The 20360-nt window shown below is 40.3% G+C and overlaps 2 protein-coding genes across 3 annotated transcripts in view; one reads left to right on the top strand and one right to left on the bottom strand.

Annotated features, from left to right (window-relative positions):
* The window catches only part of slc35b4 (solute carrier family 35 member B4), a 29508-nt gene extending 11523 nt beyond the window's left edge, over positions 1-17985 (bottom strand). For both annotated transcript variants that reach the window (XM_061970406.2, XM_061970405.2), the window contains exons 1-6: positions 17318-17985; positions 12516-12629; positions 12343-12445; positions 7427-7476; positions 7273-7354; positions 7134-7194 (exon numbers count right to left, since the gene is read on the bottom strand). In XM_061970406.2, the coding sequence (XP_061826390.1) occupies positions 7134-7194; positions 7273-7354; positions 7427-7476; positions 12343-12445; positions 12516-12629; positions 17318-17394 (487 nt within the window). In that variant the 5' untranslated portion in view covers positions 17395-17985. The remainder of the gene's footprint in view (positions 1-7133; positions 7195-7272; positions 7355-7426; positions 7477-12342; positions 12446-12515; positions 12630-17317) is intronic.
* golt1bb (golgi transport 1Bb) overlaps positions 17976-20360 on the top strand; it is a 29988-nt gene continuing 27603 nt past the window's right edge. The window contains exon 1 of the mRNA XM_061970407.2: positions 17976-18147. Coding sequence (XP_061826391.2) covers positions 18123-18147 — 25 coding nt within the window. The 5' untranslated portion in view covers positions 17976-18122. The remainder of the gene's footprint in view (positions 18148-20360) is intronic.

Here is a 20360-nt window from a genome sequence, read left to right as displayed (position 1 = left end):
TAAAGGTGAAGTTATAACACTGAAACACCCTCAGGAAGAGCTGCTTTAAAACATGAAGCTAACAATCCATTCGCAGTGTTTTAGCTACTTCTAAATCACTAATCCCGGACTCCAAGTAGCATTATCACTGGAGGACGAGGAATAGCTAAACGTGCTTCACTACACACCGTAGGAGGATACAATAGCTCACCGGCGTCACAATGTAAACAAATGCCATGGGTGGATCTACACTGTAATGATACCAAGTACAAGAGCGTATCTAGTCGATACTACTATGATTACATTGATATTTTTTAGCATCACAAAATCTTTTTTTAAATTAATTTTATGTTTATAAAGTCAGTAAATACGTCCCTGGACACATGAGGACTTTGAATATGACCAATGTATGATCCTGTGACTACCGTATTTTCCGCACCATAAGGCGCCCTGGGTTATAAGCCGCGCCTTCAATGAACGGCATATTTCAAAACTTTGTCCACCCATAAGCCGCCCCGTGTTGTAAGCCGCATCTAACTGCGCTAAAGGAATGTCAAAAAAACAGTCATGGAATCGTATATCAACATGGACGGAGCTGCTGAAAAAAGCCACCCGGCCTCTTCGCGTAAACTTAAACTTACCTTAACCACTCGCTCATCTTTTCTTCATCCATCCCTTCGAGTTAGCTTTTATGATGACGCCGGCTGGAAAGGTCTCTTTTGGCAAGGTCTTCCTTTTGAATATCACCATGGGTGGAAGTTTCTGGCCATTAGCATGGCAAGCTAGAACCACAGTGAAGGATGACTTCTCATTCCCTGTGGTGCGAATATTCACCGTACGTGCTCCCGTTGTATCCACAGTGCGGTTCACAGGAATATCAGTTGCTGTGAAATAGTAATCCGTGTTTTTGTGGTCTTTACAGATGTAAACACACAAAGGAAATGAAACGTACGGTATATCCGCGCGCTTTTTCTTCTTCTACGCGGGCGGGTGGTTGCTTACAGTAGAAGAAGAAGCGCTTCCTGTTCTATGGGGGCGGTTGCTTGCGTAGAAGAAGAAGCGCTTCCTGTTCTACCGGGAAAAAAGATGGCGGCTGTTTACTGAAGTTGCGAGACCGAAACTTTATGAAAATGAATCTTAATATTTATCCATATATAAAGCACACCGGGTTATAAGGCGCACTGTCAGCTTTTGAGAAAATTTGTGGTTTTTAGGTGCGCCTTATAGTGCGGAAAATACGGTACTTGGTATCGGATCCATACCTAAATGTGTGGTATCATTAGGGATGATGTTCGAAATCGGTAAGAAAAGAACCGATTCCATGGACTCTAATCCCTTTTTGAGAACTGGTTCCCGTTATCGAGGCCACTGTAGTAAAGAAAAAGAGTTGGTTCTTTATTCGAATCCCTGGGAACGAATCCCTTCCCACGTACAGGAAATGCCCTGTGGGACCTGCAATGTTATGCCCATTTGATTGTAGACTCTTACTGACACCTTGTGGCCATATGAAAATACTACGCGTCATTAGTTTGGGCACTTGAGACAATTGAGAAGTAGACAAGTTGTGTTAGCTCTTACAAGCCTTGGAAAAGATAAGTCTGTAAGTAAACGGTTTAACTTGTTTATGTAACTCAATATTAAGGTGGAAAGTGTTTAAGTTTGATACTAAGATGTTTATTGAAAAACGATTTTTGTGCACTGTTTCAATGGATGTTTTGAGGACTTAAAATGGCTGCCAGTCATGTATTTCCACCATCAAAATAGTTTCAACACTCAGTATTTGTTTGATGCTAGTGCTGTATATTTGTGTGAAGCTCATATTTACATATTGTGTATTACATTTCAGTATGTTAGTTGAATCACATAGCTTATACATTTGTCATTGTGTGTATTTCAGTTTAAAAAATAAAAATAAAATAACAGTCCAGTGCATGACAAAAGTAAAGATAGGAAAAGACAAAGCAAGATCAACAACAATAAAGAGCCGAAATGGATTGTTTGTTAGCTGTCTGCCAAGCTGTATAACCTCAACACGTATAGTGAGGGCAGAACTGGCAATATGCAATTATTGCCAGGCTTCGCTCTCATGTAAGGGGGGAAGAATTGTTGATTGATGACTGTGGTGTTCTTAGCGTCATAGTGTGTGTAGTTAGTATGTTCCAATAGCAGCAGAAGTGCACTTTTTGGAGAGCTGTATTATTTTCAGTTTTGTGCCCAAGGGACTGATTTTATTTAACACTATATTATCATACCTGCCAACTACTCCGGTTTTCCCGTAATTAGTACGGTTTTCATCAACCTATTCCGGGTTACGGTTGCAGTGATAAAAAATACGGTTTTTCATTAATTAAAAAAAAAATTTTTTTTTTAAAGTTTTATTCACGAAATCGCGTAACAACAATGACATTCGACCTGCTTCCCGTAACTTCCTATCGAGCCATTCCGCGAGGCTATTTATAGCACCGCTGCCAAGCACGAGGCACCTGTTGTCATTGTTTCCAAACGAGCGAACGATCATGGAATCAGCCGGAGAAAAATCGCATACGAGTCTTAAACCGAAAAGAAAACTGCAGTCATTCCGTGAAGAATATTCAAAAGCCTATCCGGGAATAATTATCCGTTCCAAAAAGGGTGAAAACCACGCGAATTGCACCTTGTGCAGACAAGATTTTTCGATCGGACACGGAGGAATTACACGTTGGGACAAAAAAACACAAGTCTAATGCCGTTGCTAGCGATACAAGTGGAAAACGTTCAACGTTTTTCGGATTTTAGCCACAAAAAGGTAATGACACCAATGTTATCTATTGGAATTGTTTAGTACTGTTATACTGTTAAAAGTGTTTATACTATTTATGCTTTCAAGTCCAAGTTGAAGAAATCTTGTTAAATGTTGACAGCATAACTACCAAAATACAGAAGTATGTCCTTAATATTTTTGCAGTGCTATTTCTGTTGAAAAGTTAAAATGATTACATTAGAGATGTGATGTGCCACTTTTCAAGTGTCTGATGGCTTCAATTAATTGTCATTCATTTTTCATATTTTGAATTATTTTGAAAGGCTTACAAAAAAACTACATTTGAATTGTAATTCCATGCTATTGACGGGACTATTAATTTTAATGAAGTTAGCTTACCATGTTTACAGTATGATAATTGTGATAGAAATGTGAATTTTAGGCACAGAATCTTTTTTACAATTGAACAAGGCAGTAGATTATACAAGCTTGGACAGAAAGTTGATAATGACACCAATTTTTTTTTTTTAATGGAATTGTTTAGTACTGTTTTACCATTTGTTTACTGTAAAAAGTGTTTATACTGTTTATACTTCCAATTAACAAATTGAAGTCTTGTGAAAGGTTGACAGGATAACTGGCATTAACTGTCAAAATAATTTCAAACTATTGAAGTTAGCTTACAGAATAAACATGTCAATCAACCCATATGATTTTTGCTGTAATATTTTTGTTTTGAAAAGTCACTGTGACTGATAGAAAAGTGATGGTTTTAGCAACATTTTAACCTGTCTGAATGCTAATAATCATTTTGCGTCGGGGGGCGAAGCCTGAACCCCCCACCAGGACTTTGTCCTGGACCTACCGGGGCCTGCGGCCCCTGGACCCTGGCTACTAGGTTTTTCTGATTTCAAAAGTTGGCAGGTATGTATTATTATTTATACACCGATAGTGACCACAGAAACAGGTTGTTTTTGTGTTACTGTATACATTTGTTTTTCTGAAAAATCCCACTTAATATACTTTGGGTACTAACTTGGGATGTCCCGATCCAATATTTGGATCGGATCGGCCGCCGATATTTGCCAAAGAATGCGTATCGGCAAAGCATGGGAAAATGCCGATCCAGATCCAGTTTAAAAAAAAACTCCGGTCCGTGTTTTCCAACGCACCAATTTAAATAATACATTCCACTTTTCTGCTGCTCCGTAATTTCCGTTCCGCATTTTCCAGCACACCTTCAACACATCCACAGGTCTGTGGAATCTCACGCAGTTGCTTTTAGCTGCTGGCATTACACGACAGGCTCTTCTCACTCTTTCCTGTGTCTCCCTCTCACAGACAGCGAGCGCACCTTCTTACACACGTCACATACTGTCACGTCATACGTCACATACTGTCACGTCATACGTCACATACGTATACGTCTTCCCCGAGCAGAGAGGTAGCAGCATGGCTAACGTTAGCTGTGATGCTAGCGCAGCCGCTAAGGTGCGCGCCTGCTCAAGCGTCCTCTGCGCACGGCAAATCTATGCCACGCACAAAATCAAATAAAAAAATAAGCGCATAACAATTTTCGACACACGGACACGACAGAGAAAACCGTTTTCGTCATCGTTGTTCAAATATTGTAATGTCTGTCGAGACGCTTATCTCCGTTCGGTGCCACACGTCCACACCATCAAAATGCTGAGGCAAAAATTTCCACATCAACACCGTCTGAAAAAATTTGTGATCTATTTAGTTGTGATTTCCTGCTCTGCATGAACGTTTAAAAGTAGCATATATTAATGCAGTATGAAGAAGAATGTTTTAATGTAGACATGCAAGCCTTGAAAGAAAATGTTGAAAATCAAGACTACATTTCCTGCAAATGGGTGCATTTCTACCCTATATTTTAACTTTAGATTTATTCTCATATCAAACTCTTTTGGCTGTCTTTTTGGCACTTACATCCGGCGCCCCCCTCCACACCCTGGATTATAAATAATGTAAATAATTGAATGTGATTATCTTGTGTGATGACTGTATTATGATGATAGTATATATCTGATAGTATATATCTGTATCATGAATCAATTTAAGTGGACCCCGACTTAAAGAAGTTGAAAAACTTATTGGGGTGTTACCATTTAGTGGTCAATTGTACGGAATATGTACTTCACTGTGGAACCTACTAATAAAAGTCTCAATCAATCAATCAAAACACATAGAATCATCATACTGCTGTGATTATATGCATCAAGTGTTCATTCAAGGCTAAGGCAAAATATCGAGATATATATCGTGTATCGCAATATGGCCTTAAAATATCGCAATATTAAAAAAAGGCCATATCGCCCAGCCCTAGTTTCAATGATGCCATTTCTGTTTGTCATGTATAATTTTGTCCATTTTGTGTTTATCCTTGAATAAACAGGTCCGTTTCTTGTTACCAACCATTGTGTATTATTCAAACTCCCCTAATTCAGCTGGCTAGTTGTTATCAAGAGTACTAAAACCCTTTTCAACATGATTCTGACAACTAAGTAGGCTAAATAACTTTATACTTTAATACATGCTCGGATAGGCCAGTATCGGTCAGTATTGGTATCGGATCGGAAGTGCAAAAACAATATCGGTATCGGATCGGAAGTGCAAAAACCTGGATCGGGACATCCCTAGTACTAACAGTCAATATTTTTTTCACTTTTTTTTAGGGTGTAACAGTCAATATTTGTTTATTTATTTTATTTTATTTTTTTCTTACAAAATAAAAGTGAGCTTTTGTTAAACCAAATATTGTGTTTTTTTTCCATATACAACAACCTATCTGGATTCGATAAGACAATCCATAAGGAATCGTTTCGATAAGAGGATTCGATAATGGGCTCGAACTCGATAATTTCTTATCAAACATCACCCCTAGGTATCATCCAAAACTAATGTAAAGTATCAAAGAAGAGAAGAATAAGTGATTATTACATTTTAACAGAAGTGTAGATAGAACATGTTAAAACAGAAAATAAGCAGATATTAACAGTAAATGAACAAGTAGATGAATAATCATTTTTTACAGTTTGTCCCTCATAATGTGTACAAATTAATAGTAACACAATATGTTACTGCATACGTCAGCAGACTAATTAGGAGTCTTTGTTTGTTTACTTACCGTATTTTCCGCACTATAAGGCGCACCTAAAAACCACAAATTTTCTCAAAAGCTGACAGTGCGCCTTATAACCCGGTGCGCTTTATATATGGATTAATATTAAGATTCATTTTCATAAAGTTTCGGTCTCGCAACTACGGTAAACAGCTGCCATCTTTTTTCCCCGTAGAAGAGGAAGTGCTTCTTCTTCTACGCAAGCAACCGCCAAGGTAAGCACCCGCCCCCATAGAAGAGGAAGCGCTTCTTCTTCTACTGTAAGCAACCACCCGCCCGCGTAGAAGAAGAAGAAGCGCGCGGATATTACCGTACGTTTCATTTCCTTTGTGTGTTTACATCTGTAAAGACCACAAAATGGCTCCTACTAAGCAACAGGGATCCGGTTCATGAAAAGACGCAATCTCTCCATCCGCACACGGACTACTATTTCACAGCAACTGCCTAAAGACTTTCAAGAAAAGCTGGCTACTTTCCGTGCATATTGTAAAAACAAGATAGCTGAAAAAAAGATCCGGCCAGAGAACATTATCAACATGGACGAGGTTCCACTGACTTTTGATATTCCTGTGAACCGCACTGTGGATACAACGGGAGCACGTACGGTGAATATTCGCACCACAGGGAATGAGAAGTCATCCTTCACTGTGGTTCTAGCTTGCCATGCTAATGGCCAGAAACTTCCACCCATGGTGATATTCAAAAGGAAGACCTTGCCAAAAGAGACCTTTCCAGCCGGCGTCATCATAAAAGCTAACTCGAAGGGATGGATGAAGAAAAGATGAGCGAGTGGTTAAGGTAAGTTTACGCGAAGAGGCCGGGTGGCTTTTTTCACGCAGCTCCGTCCATGTTGATATACGACTCCATGCGCGCCCACATCACGCTGGTTTTTAATATATTATTAAAGTTTGACTGACCTATCTGACTGTTTTTTTGACATTCCTTTAGCGCAGTTAGATGCGGCTTATAACACGGGGCGGCTTATAGGTGGACAAAGTTTTGAAATATGCCGTTCATTGAAGGCGCGGCTTATAACCCAGGGCGCCTTATGGTGCGGAAAATATGGTACTACTAAAAGACAAGTTGTCTAGTATGTTCACTATTTTATTTAAAGACTAAATTACAATAATAAACATGTTTCATGTACACTAAGATTTATTGATACAATATTGACATTTTTTGTGGTCCTCTTTATTTAGAGAAGTATGGAAATACATTTTGGTAGCGGTACCAACATATCGGTATGGAGACAAGCCCACTTCCACTCACCTACAAGCCAGTGTAAGAAGGCGTGAAATCCTTGCTCCTCCGATCCCTCCTGGGCCGTATTCTGTAGGAAAAAAAAACCAAAGTTCCATGACTTCCTCAGTGGAAAACCCAAGAAGAGAAACACGACAAGCTGACTCACCACTTGCTTGGCGGACATGACGGTGCAGATGAAGATGCCAGCTGAAATCAACGCTATAGACAAATATTTGCTGGCTGAATATCTGCAGAAGGACGAGACAAGAAAAGAGGAGAGTTGAAAAGTTTGCGGAGAAGAAGACTGTGAGAGCTGAGACCTTTTCTTCAGGATGATGATCCCCAGAATCATGCTGGCGATGAGAGAGCCCTGCAAGAAGACGCCAGGCGGAAGTTAGCTGACGATACTGAGAGTCGATACCAGAGAGATTTGGAAACTTGTTCTTCATTTTTGACACTTTACTTGAATTTGTGACCATTTTGTCACCACAGTCGTGCAAAATTAAGGACAATAATGTAACAAAACATTATTGGGGGGTGTATTAGAGATGCGCGGATAGGCAATTATTTCATCCGCAACCGCATCACAAAAGTCGTCAACCATCCGCCATCCACCCGACCCAACATTTTATCAAAACCACACCCGCCCGCACCCGCCCGTTGTTATATACCTAATATAGACGATGCAAGGCATTAGTGAGGTTATAAAGCTTTTGCCTGTTAAAGAAAGGAGACTGATCCAATGTAGCAGAGACATTCAATGCGTGCCACGCATCTCTTGGCCACGCATTCGTGGCTAAGAGATGCGTGGCATCCTTCTGTACTGTTCCACATGTTTTTTCACCATGCTTTCTGTAACCAACCGGACCAAACTCACACGCATTACAAACATAGCAGCTAAAATCATCGGCCTACCCACACCCAACATTTCAGACATAAACCACAGGTCCATCACCCGACTGGCAAAAACAATAGTTCAGGATATCACTCACCCACTACACCAATACATCATCCCACTACCATCAGGGCGCAGGTACAGAACAATCAAATTCCGGAGGGCCCGCCTCAGGAAAAGCCTGATCCCTGCAGCTATAGCCGCCCTTAACAGCAGGCCCGGCCGACCTGTCTGACAAGCCTGTAAATGTGTGTTAGTCATGTATGATGTCTTTTTGTTATTTTTTTTTTTTTGTGTGATGTGTAATGTCTAGTGTTTAAATGTACGGCAGTGACAATGAATTTCCCCAAGGGGACCAATAAATCTAATCTAAGAGATATTAATGCGTGATAATATTATTTATCATTATTATAATATTATTGTCATTTCCATTAAGAAAGTGTTGACTATTGTTGCCAATGCCCTCAGATCAGGAGTGCGTTCCTCACACTTTGAGTGCGCAGTTGCAGCAAGCAGAACGAGGCTTTTAAGAAGTTAAAACAATGTTTTAGAAAGACTAGGCCTATATTTTCGTTAGGTAAAAAAAAATTTCTGAATTTATTTCAATGAATATTAACTTGTTAACGTTATAATGCTCAAATAGGGACGAGGGCGGGGTGCGCAGTGAAGCAGTGAACAATTTCGCGACAAAGATGAACCTTTATTGATTGATCTGCAGCCATGACAAAATATCAGACAATCTCCATTGTCAACGACAGGCAGGAAAATAAAGATAAACACATAGCCTATGTTGAAGGCATAGGCTCATACGTTTTTAAGTTGAAATAACAAAATAAATAAAAAATGTGCCTCATAAGCCTTAGGCTGTCAATCACGTGCACAAACTTAAATTATACAATAACATATGTATGTCATCTCTATTTAAACAAAAATAAATTAAATAAATAATAATAAATTACCTGCAACTTATTGGCCAAGGCAAATAGCTGAAGGGGGGAAATCAAACCCATCGGACTGCACTTTATCATCAAACTTGAATTATAATGAAAATAGACGGTCGCGACAAACAAAGCAGGCTAAATATCCTTACATTGTCGCCAATCGGAGATGCGCTTCACTTGAAAGCGAGGCCAAATAATTATTCACACATAGTAGTATATCTCCAATAGAAAAAAAACACAATAAACAACGCAATTGCCTTAATTCCTTTGCATTGTAGTGCGCCCAAACAACACGTAACCATCAAAATTATTTAGCTGACCGAACTCAATATAGGTTAGACATGGGCTTATTTGGTATAGCCTATAGGTAACGTAGACTAATTCCTTTAACATATCCAACCGTATGTCTACTTACTTTTTTTTTTGTTAGCACAAAGCAGGAACAAAATGGCATCTACAGTGCCAGGATTCATGCGAGAGCGCCTGGCCTCTAAAATGCGCCCTGCTGCGCTGAAGGAGCGCTCACTTTGCGCCACTTGTTGCTGGGACGCGGTGCCTGATGAATAATTGACTGTTTCAAAGAGTGCTGCTCGTTTTTTGTATGTGGGTAACAACATTTAACTATGTATATATATTTCCGAATTGGTTCAACCGCAACCCGTCCGCATCTATTTAAAATCTATTTTTACCCGCCCGACCCGCGGTTTATCCGCGGACTCCGCGGTTGTGTCCGCAAACCGCGCATCTCTAGGGTGTATATTGTAGCGTACCGGAAGAGTTGGTGCTGCAAGGGGTTCTGGGTATTTGTTCTGTTGTGTTTATGTTGTGTTACGGTGCGGATGTTCTCCCGAAATGTGTTTGTCATTCTTGTTTGGTGTGGGTTCACAGTGTGGCGCATATTTGTAACAGTGTTAAAGTTGTTTACACGGCCACCCTCAGTGTGACCTGTATGGCTGTTGACCAAGTATGCTTGCATTCACTTGTGTATGTGAAAAGCCATAGATATTATGTAATTGGGCCGGCACGCAAAGGAAGTGCCTTTAAGGTTTATTGGCGCTCTGTACTTCTCCCTACGTCAGTGTACACAGCGGCGTTTTAAAAAGTCATACATTTTACTTTTCGATACAGATAATTTTGAAACCGATACCGATCATTTCCGATATTACATTTTAAAGCACTTATCGGCCGATAATATCGGCAGTCCGATATTATCGGACATCTCTAGTCTTTGCACAACTTTTATTTATATTTTGTTACGTTATTGTAGTTTTTGTCCTTATTTGTGACAAAATGATTCAATAATCCTAACATTTGAAGTAAAAAGTCGGAATCAGGGTCTGGTGAATGGGATGCCATACCTGCCAACTACTCCGGTTTTCCCGTAATTAGTACGGTTTTCATCAACCTATTCCGGGTTATGGTTGCAGTGATAAAAAATACGTTTTTTCATTAATTAAAAAAAGTTTTATTCACGAAATTGCGTAACAACAATGACAATCGACACTGCTTCCCGTAACTTCCTATCGAGCCATTCCGAATGCCATGCGCGAGGCTATTTATAGCACCGCTGCCAAGCACGAGGCACCAGTTGCCATTGTTTCCAAACGAGCGAACGATCATGGAATCAGCCGGAGAAAAATCGCATACGAGTCTTAAACCGAAAAGAAAACTGCAGTCATCCCGTGAAGAATATTCAAAAGCCTATCAGGGAATAATTATCCGTTCCAAAAAGGGTGAAAACTACGCAAATTGCACCTTGTGCAGACAAGATTTTTCGATCGGACACGGAGGAATTAGCGATGTAAAAGACCACGTTGGGACAAAAAAACACAATTCTAATGCCGTTGCTAGCGATACAAGTGGAAAACTTTCAACGTTTTTCGTCGCCCAAACAGATTCTTTGGATGTGATAAATGCCGAAGTTTTATTTACGGAGGCAATAATTGAGCAAACAAAAAGGTAATGACACCAATGTTATCTATTGGAATTGTTTAGTACTGTTATACTGTTAAAAGTGTTTATACTATTTATGCTTTCAAGTCCAAGTTGAAGAAATCTTGTTAAATGTTGACAGCATAACTACCAAAATACAGAAGTATGTCCTTAATATTTTTGCAGTGCTATTTCTGTTGAAAAGTTACAATGATTACATTAGAGATGTGATGTGCCACTTTTCAAGTGTCTGATGGCTTAAATTAACTTTCATTAATTTTTCATATTTTGAATTCTTTTGAAAGGCTTACAAAAAAACTACATTTGAATTGTAATTCCATGCTATTGACAGGACTATTAATTTGAATGAAGTTAGCTTACCATGTTTACAGTATGATAATTGTGATAGAAATGTGAATTTTAGGCACAGAATATTTTTTACAATTGAACAAGGCAGTAGATTATACAAGCTTGGACAGAAAGTTAATAATGACACCAATTTTTTTATTTAATGGAATTGTTTAGTACTGTTTTACCATTTGTTTACTGTAAAAAGTGTTTATACTGTTTATACTTTCAATTAACAAATTGAAGTCTTGTGAAAGGTTGACAGGATAACTGGCATTAACTGTCAAAATAATTTCAAACTATTGAAGTTAGCTTACAGAATAAACATGTCAATCAACCCATATGATTTTTGCTGTAATATTTTTGTTTTGAAAAGTCACTGTGACTGATAGAAAAGTGATGGTTTTAGCAACATTTTAACCTGTCTGAATGCTAATAATCATTTTGCGTCGGGGGGCGAAGCCCTGAACCCTCCACCAGGACTTTGTCCTGGACCTACCGGGGCCTGCGGCCCTTGGACCCTGGCTACTAGGTTTTTCTGATTTCAAAAGTTGGCAGGTATGCATTATATACCCCCGCTACCAAACCCCGCTCACCTCAAACGACGCACAGAGGGGGGAGGGTGTATAATGTAGCCCGGAAGAGTCAGGGCTGCATGGGATTCTGGGTATTTGTTCTGTTGTGTTTATGTTGTGTTAAGGTGCAGATGTTCTCCCGAAATGTGTTTGTCATTCTTGTTTGGTTTTGGTTCAAAGTGTGGCGCATTATTAGTAAGAGTGTTAAAGTTGTTTTATATGGTCACCGTCAGTGTAACCTGTGTGGCTGTTGACCAAGTATGCCTTGCTGTCACGTTCGTGTGCAAGCAGAAGATGCATACTGTTCAACAAGTGGTTGGGCTGGCACGCTACTAATACAGATTTTAGCAACATTTTAACCTGTCTGAATGCTAATAATCATTTTGCGTCGGGGGGGCGAAGGAACCCCCCACCAGGACTTTGTCCTGGACCTACCGGGGCCTGCGGCCCTTGGACCCTGGCTACTAGGTTTTTCTGATTTAAAAAGTTGGCAGGTATGGGATGCTAATAAGACCACGATCGCGTAAAAACTGTTGATGTCTTACTGATCTGAAGATCATGTGCAGCGGCATGGCGATGTTGAAGTTGAGCGCGTAGTTGTTGATGACGCTGACTGTGAAGAACATGGTCACCATGATCACATAGTTCCTGGGTGGGGAAATACAGAAATGACATGACCGTGCTGTTTTTCCGCCGCCACACATTGTCAGGACTATACCTGATAGGGATGACGGGTCCCTTCCTGCCCAGCTTTGTTTCAAAGATGAATCCCTCCAAGGCGATGAACACAAACTGCGCAAATGTCACAATGTTGCCGCATCCTGGGAAGTCCCTGGACAACGACAAGACCGACACTTCATTTGATGCGTGCAACTCCACATACCGTGACTCTTTGTGGCGCCCCCTATGGGTTATGTTAAAAATGCTTTGGAAGACGTGTTAGCATACATGTCAAACAGATAACGCTGAAGCGTTACGACCATTGAACAAATGCTTAATGACTTATAGACAATTAGTTGCTAAGCTCCTGAAAACAATGTGTGGAATAAATGGAGAGTCATGTGCCTCTCAGTCCTTTCCATCGAGGACACGGAAGACATCTACCTATTTGGAACCGTGATTGCGGGGCACCTGCTGATTGGGCTGGGCATTGCTCTGGTGTATCGTCAAATTCGTAAGACGATGGCAGCCACTCAAGGAGCCCAAAGGCTGTTCGTCGCAATGGAAGGATTGGGCCGGGCTGTGGGATCACAGTCTGGGGCGATTTCTGAACTGAATCGCAAGATGGATCACATCATGGAAAAGCATACTTGCCAACTCTCCCGAATTTTCCGGGAGACTGACGAATTTCAGTGCTTCTCCCGAAAATCTCCCGGGACAAACATTCTCCCGATTTCCAGCCGGACAACAGGCACGCCCCCTCCAGGTCCGTGCGGACCTGAGTGAGGACAGCCTGTCGTCACGTCCACTTGGCCAACCAAAAAGTAACCACAGAACACTATACCGTATAGTGTTCTGTGGTTACTTTTTGGTTGGCCAACGGTTTACGTTGTATTGCGCACCCTGTGGGCAAGTGTGGGAGTCGGTTATGAAGTAAAGAGACGTAACTTCATCACCTCGCCTGGTTATTGACTCCAACCCAGAATATTACACTGCCCATACCTACGCTCCTTCAAAAGCTGTGCTACTGGCTGCAAAGCATTGCACTTTCAAATACAACAATGAGTAGAGAGGAGTGTTATGTGTGTGTGTATATGGCCGAACGGATATACTCACTCATGAACGGTCAGCGAAGCACAAGGCGGCAGCAGCGCAGCACCGGTCCCAGCCCAGTATTATGGGCCACCTCGCTAAATGGAGATCGAGGGTCTAACACAGGGGTCACCAACGCGGTGCCCGCGGGCACCAGGTAGCCCGTAAGGACCAGATGAGTAGCCCGCTGGCCTGTTCTAAAAATAGCTCAAATAGCAGTACTTACCAGTGAACTGCCTCTATTTTTTTTTTATTTACTAGCAAGCTGGTCTCGCTTTGCTCAACATTTTTAATTCTAAGAGAGACAAAACTCAAATAGATCAGTACCCAGCTCTTGGTTTCAAAAAGGTTGGTGACCCCTGGTCTAACATATGCCGAGACAAAGATGGCTATGCTGATAGCTGGAAGCAACATCCCGTTCTCATTTGCGGATGTCTTCAACAAATCCGTGAAGGATATGTTCCCGGATTCAGAGATCGCTCGCCAGTACGCAAATGGCAGAACAAAGGCTACTCAAATAGTGAAAGGTAAGTAAGCAGCAAGCACAGTACAGTTAGTAGAACAACTGTGTTTTCATTACTGTGTATTTAGTATGTATGTAGTATATAAGGCTGTGCTTCTGGCTGCAAAGCATTGCCTTTCAAGTACAACAATGAGTAGATGAGTGTTATGTGTGTATATGTATATGTGTAAATAAATGAACACTGAAATTCAAGTATTTCTTTTATATATATATATATAAATATATATATATATATATATATATATATATATATATATATATAATTAAATAAATATATATATATAGCTAGAATTCACTGAAAGTCAAGTATTTCTTATATATATATCAGTGACGTGCGGTGAGGTTGATGACTGGTGAGGCACTGACTTCATCACTGTCAGATTTACAAACATATGAACCCTAAAGAGTATCTTATTCACCATTTGATTGGCAGCAGTTAACGGGTTATGTTTAAAAGCTCATAACAGCATTCTTCCCTGCTTGGCACTCAGCATCAAGGCTTGGAATTGGGGGTTAAATCACCAAAAATGATTCCCAGGCGCGGCGCCGCTGCTGCCCACTGCTCCCCTCACCTCCCAGGGGTGATCAAGGGGATGGGTCAAATGCAGAGGACAAATTTCACCACACCTAGTGTGTGTGTGACAATCATTGGTACTTTAACTTAACTTTAACTTTACACATACAAACTGTAGCACACAAAAAAGCACATTTAATAAAAAAAACGTTATTATGGTCTTACCTTTACTTAGAAATTAAGTCCATGTGCCGCAACTAAAGCCCTCACTTAAACTTTCCACGTGCAAGATTGAATCTATTTAAAAAAGTGTAACCGAGGGTTTATAAATGTCGCCTATACTGTATGAAACTACAAAATAACAAACACGGAGGCTCCAGTTTACACGAGGACCACTTTATTGACCTTCTTTCAAAAACCTCCGCAACGTGACATCACTTCCGCTCTTAGCGCCTTCAAAATAAGAGCTCAAGGCATATACTGTATAACAGCGCATAACAGGAACTTAACATCACAAAGAGGAAAGCCCATGAAAATAGGTTACAAAAGTTATTTAATAAGAAGCCAAAAAGTGCAAAAACAATAATGTTCGTGTTGGAGGAGTTGTGAATTAGGTACACCTGCAGTCTGCAGGTGTATCTAATGTTCTGTCCCTGCAGTCATTCACAACTCCTCCAACACCAACATGATTGTTTTAGCACTTTTTGGCTTCTTATTAAATAATTTTTTTAAATAGATTCAATCTTGCACGTGGAAAGTTTAAGTGTGGGCTTTAGTTGATACAACAATTCTACGGCGGGGGTGCAGGAGGCGAGCCTCACACAGTGCGTCTTTTGCAGCCGTTTTATGATCGCTCAGCACCAGAAATACTTTACACACATACAGTTGTTGACAAAATACACTGTACATTATATACCTCAGCTAACTAAACTATGGAAATGTATAATATAGTTCATATAGCAATACAGTCTCACTGCACAGCAGGCCAGCAGTTAGCCGAGTCATTGTGCAATCCATGTTGAGGCACTGAGTGACGTGCCTCAACTGGCTGCTGTTCACCGCACCGTCTCCTCTCAGTATTTGAACGGCAAATGTGAGAATTCAGCGATTTTGAATACAAATAATCTAAAACTGGTGAAGTTAAATGGAAAATAACTTTATAGTATAATCACTGGATACATATAACAATTTAAGTTTTTTTTTTTCTTTTTTTTTCTTTCCATGATGGCACGTCACTGATATATACGTATATATATATATGAAATACTTGACTTTTGGTGAATTCTAGCTGTAAATATACTCCTCCCCTCTTAACCACGCTCCCGCTCCACCCCCCGAATTCGGAGGTCTCAAGGTTGGCAAGTATGTTCGGGCATACTTGCCAACCTTGAGACCTCCGATTTCGGGAGGTGGGGGGTGGGGGGGCGTGGTTGGGGTGGGGCGTGGTTGGGGGCGGGGCTAAGAGGGGAGGAGTATATTTACAGCTAGAATTCACCAAGTCAAGTATTTCATATATATATATATATATATATATATATATATATATATATATATATATATATATATATATATATATATATATATGTATATATGTATATATATATATATATATATATATATATATATGTATATATACATATATTTATATATATATATAAGAAATACTTGACTTTCAGTGAATTCTAGCTATATATATATATATATATATATATATATATATATATTTATATATATATATTTTTTAATTATATATATATATATATATATATATATATATATATATAAAAGAAATACTTGAATTTCAGTGTTCATTTATTTACACATATACGCACACATAACACTCATCTACTCATTGTTGAGTTAAGGGTTGAATTGTCCATCCTTGTTCTATTCTCTGTCACTATTTTTCTAACCATGCTGAACACCCTTTCGCAGGTACCCAGAAAGGTTTCGAGTACCACCAAAAAAACGGAATCTCTGAAGACAGTATAAAAATCTGTGTTAAAGGTGTACAAATACTGTTTGTATAATAAGCATGTTATTTTTTTTTACAAATGAGGGTTAAGAGTTCAGTACTAAAAAAAAAAAAAAGAGAAGAATGTGGCTTAAGTACATTTTTTTAATCGAGCTGCTGCATTTTTTGGTTGGGTTGTTTATTTATTTTGAGTAACTTCTATACATTTCTAAAAGGGGAGGAATGTAATAGACTGATCTATGTTTGTCTGTTGCCATCTCCTGGTGAATGTTGGGTATAGCGTACTGGGGTTACTTTTTGGTTGGCCAACGATTTACGTGGTGTTGCGCACACGACGTCACTCAGGTCCGCATGGAGCTGGAGGGGGCGTGGCTTCCAGCTCCGCCTGAATTTCGGGAGAAAATTTGTCCCGGGAGGTTTTCGGGAGAGGCGCTGAATTCCGGGAGGGTTGGCAAGTATGTGTTCGGGTGTTACCATTTAGTGGTCAATTGTACGGAATATGTACAAAAGTTTCAATCAATCAATCATATCCTGTGTCCCCCGCCCTTAAGTTCCCCTTACAATGGTTCCGGTATTGTTCTGAGTAACCAATAACTACTCCCCCCAACTACGTTGAAACCTCCCCAAACGTGTCCATTTGTTTGCGCTTCGTTTGTGCAGCATACATTTTTGGTCTAACTATTATCATGTTGAAGTTATTATCAAATTATTCTCACAAATGTCTTCTGTTCCATGCAGTGAGTGTGTGCCACTAACCTCACCAGCAGCTCCAGGGACACCACGTTGCTACAGCAGCCGACAAAAACAAGTATAATAGCAAAAAAGGTGCCCATTGCTGCTAACTAATAGCACCGACTTCGTGTGGGGAAATGTGAATTTTTTTTTTTTTTACAGGTCGACCATGGCTGCTATTTCGCTTGTATCAACACGAACTCCGGTAAAACATGTTCAGATCCGCGTTTCCGTGTTCCGGAGGATCATGGGAGTTGTAGTTTAAAATGGAAAACATAGGACAATGAGATGAACCGTCAAATTTTTTTAGGGTTTTGAAAAGTTATTTATACACTATATCGATGTATTTACATAAATACCTAAATATATTAGTGATATTTCAGTACAATATGTTTAGAAAGAACGGCTGACGTCATAGTTTGACGCATGCTCAGTTGTACACGCATGCGCCAAATATAAGCGCGAAGCACTCTCACTTTGACTGCTCGTCGGCTACTTTGCAAAAGCACACCACAAGGCACTAATGCAAAGCTTCAATCGCATTAAAAAGGGCGGTTTAAATTCATGTATTCAACCAAGTCCAGTTACAAAGCATAACATTACACACACAGCATGTATTTAACAACATCTGAGGATACAAAATGAGAGTGGGGCAGCATGCGGGAATAGACGATCTCAGAGAGGGGGGACGTGGCGTACTCGCTAGCATAGCATCTCTTCACACCCCCGCCGAGGAAGCAACAGTTTAGTTAGCGCCAACGTCAAACAGCCGTAGAGTTATTGTTGTTACAACAAGTACGAAGCTACACCCCCCCAGGCCGCTGCCGACATGATTTCACTCACGGACTCGCAAAGTAAGAGCCGCACGGACTTTGGTTCTTCTAAGTGTTTTGTATATGTGCGAAAAAGCCGGTTTGGCGACAGTGTTTCGTATGGAGCTAGGTGCTCAAACGCGATTGGTTGAGAGGCGTCGTGACGTCTTCACAAAAGCGGAAGTTGAAAGTCTACAACATTGTTTTTGCTGTGACGCGAGAAATTGGTCCGCCATCTTGAAGTGGTGATGAGGAGCCGGCGAGCAGCCTAAACTGACAGTTGACGGGTAGAAAACAAAGATGCTAAACTGACAGTTGACGGGTAGAAAACAAAGATGCTAAGCTGACAGTTGACGGGTAGAAAACAAAGATGCTAAACTGACAGTTGGCGGGTAGAAAACAAAGATGCTAAACTAACAGTAGACGGGTAGAAAACAAAGATGCTAAACGACAGTTGACGGGTAGAACACAAAGATGCTAAACTGACAGTAGAAGGGTAGAAAACAAAGATGCTAAACGACAGTTGACGGGTAGAAAACAAAGATGCTAAACTGACAGTTGACGGGTAGAAAACAAAGATGCTAAACTGACAGTAGACGGGTACAAAACAAAGATGCTAAACTGACAGTTGACGGGTAGAAAACAAAGATGCTAAACTGACAGTTGACGGGTAGAAAACAAAGATGCTAAACTGACAGTTGACAGGTCGAAAACAAAGATGCTAAACTGACAGTTGACGGGTAGAAAACAAAGATGCTAAACTGACAGTTGGCGGGTAGAAAACAAAGATGCTAAACTGACAGTTGGCGGGTAGAAAACAAAGATGCTAAACTGACAGTTGACGGGTAGAAAACAAAGATGCTAAGCTGACAGTTGACGGGTAGAAAACAAAGATGCTAAACTGACAGTTGACGGGTAGAAAACAAAGATGCTAAACTGACAGTTGACGGGTAGAAAACAAAGATGCTAAGCTGACAGTTGACGGGTAGAAAACAAAGATGCTAAACTGACAGTTGGCGGGTAGAAAACAAAGATGCTAAACTGACATTTGATGGGTAGAAAACAAAGATGCTAAACTGACAGTTGGCGGGTAGAAAACAAAGATGCTAAACTGACAGTAGACGGGTAGAAAACAAAGATGCTAAACTGACAGTTGACGGGTAGAAAACAAAGATGCTGAACTGACAGTTGACGGGTACAAAACAAAGATGCTAAACTGACAAATGACGGGTACAAAACAAAGATGCTAAACTGACAGTTGGCGGGTAGAAAACAAAGATGCTAAACTGACAGTTGACGGGTAGAAAACAAAGATGCTAAACTGACAGTTGACGGGTAGAAAACAAAGATGCTAAACTGACAGTTGACGGGTAGAAAACAAAGATGCTAAGCTGACAGTTGACGGGTAGAAAACAAAGATGCTAAACTGACAGTTGACGGGTAGAAAACAAAGATGCTAAACTGACAGTTGACGGGTAGAAAACAAAGATGCTAAGCTGACAGTTGACGGGTAGAAAACAAAGATGCTAAACTGACAGTTGACGGGTAGAAAACAAAGATGCTAAACTGACAGTTGGCGGGTAGAAAACAAAGATGCTAAACTGACAGTTGACGGGTAGAAAACAAAGATGCTAAACTGACAGTTGGCGGGTAGAAAACAAAGATGCTAAACTGACAGTAGACGGGTAGAAAACAAAGATGCTAAACTGACAGTTGACGGGTAGAAAACAAAGATGCTAAACTGACAGTTGACGGGTAGAAAACAAAGATGCTAAACTGACAGTTGACGGGTAGAAAACAAAGATGCTAAACTGACAGTTGACGGGTAGAAAACAAAGATGCTAAACTGACAGTTGACGGGTAGAAAACAAAGATGCTAAACTGACAGTAGACGGGTACAAAACAAAGATGCTAAACTGACAGTTGACAGGTCGAAAACAAAGATGCTAAACTGACAGTTGACGGGTAGAAAACAAAGATGCTAAACTGACAGTTGACGGGTAGAAAACAAAGATGCTAAACTGACAGTTGACGGGTAGAAAACAAAGATGCTAAACTGACAGTTGACGGGTAGAAAACAAAGATGCTAAACTGACAGTTGACGGGTACAAAACAAAGATGCTAAACTGACGGTAGACAGGTCGAAAACAAAGATGCTAAACTGACAGTTGACGGGTAGAAAACAAAGATGCTAAACTGACAGTTGACGGGTACAAAACAAAGATGCTAAACTGACAGTAGACGGGTACAAAACA

Source organism: Nerophis lumbriciformis, linkage group LG10, assembly GCF_033978685.3.
Source record: "Nerophis lumbriciformis linkage group LG10, RoL_Nlum_v2.1, whole genome shotgun sequence".
Classification (NCBI taxonomy): domain Eukaryota; kingdom Metazoa; phylum Chordata; class Actinopteri; order Syngnathiformes; family Syngnathidae; genus Nerophis; species Nerophis lumbriciformis.
Note: the sequence above shows the minus strand (reverse complement) of the source record. Positions and strands in the feature narration are given on the sequence as shown.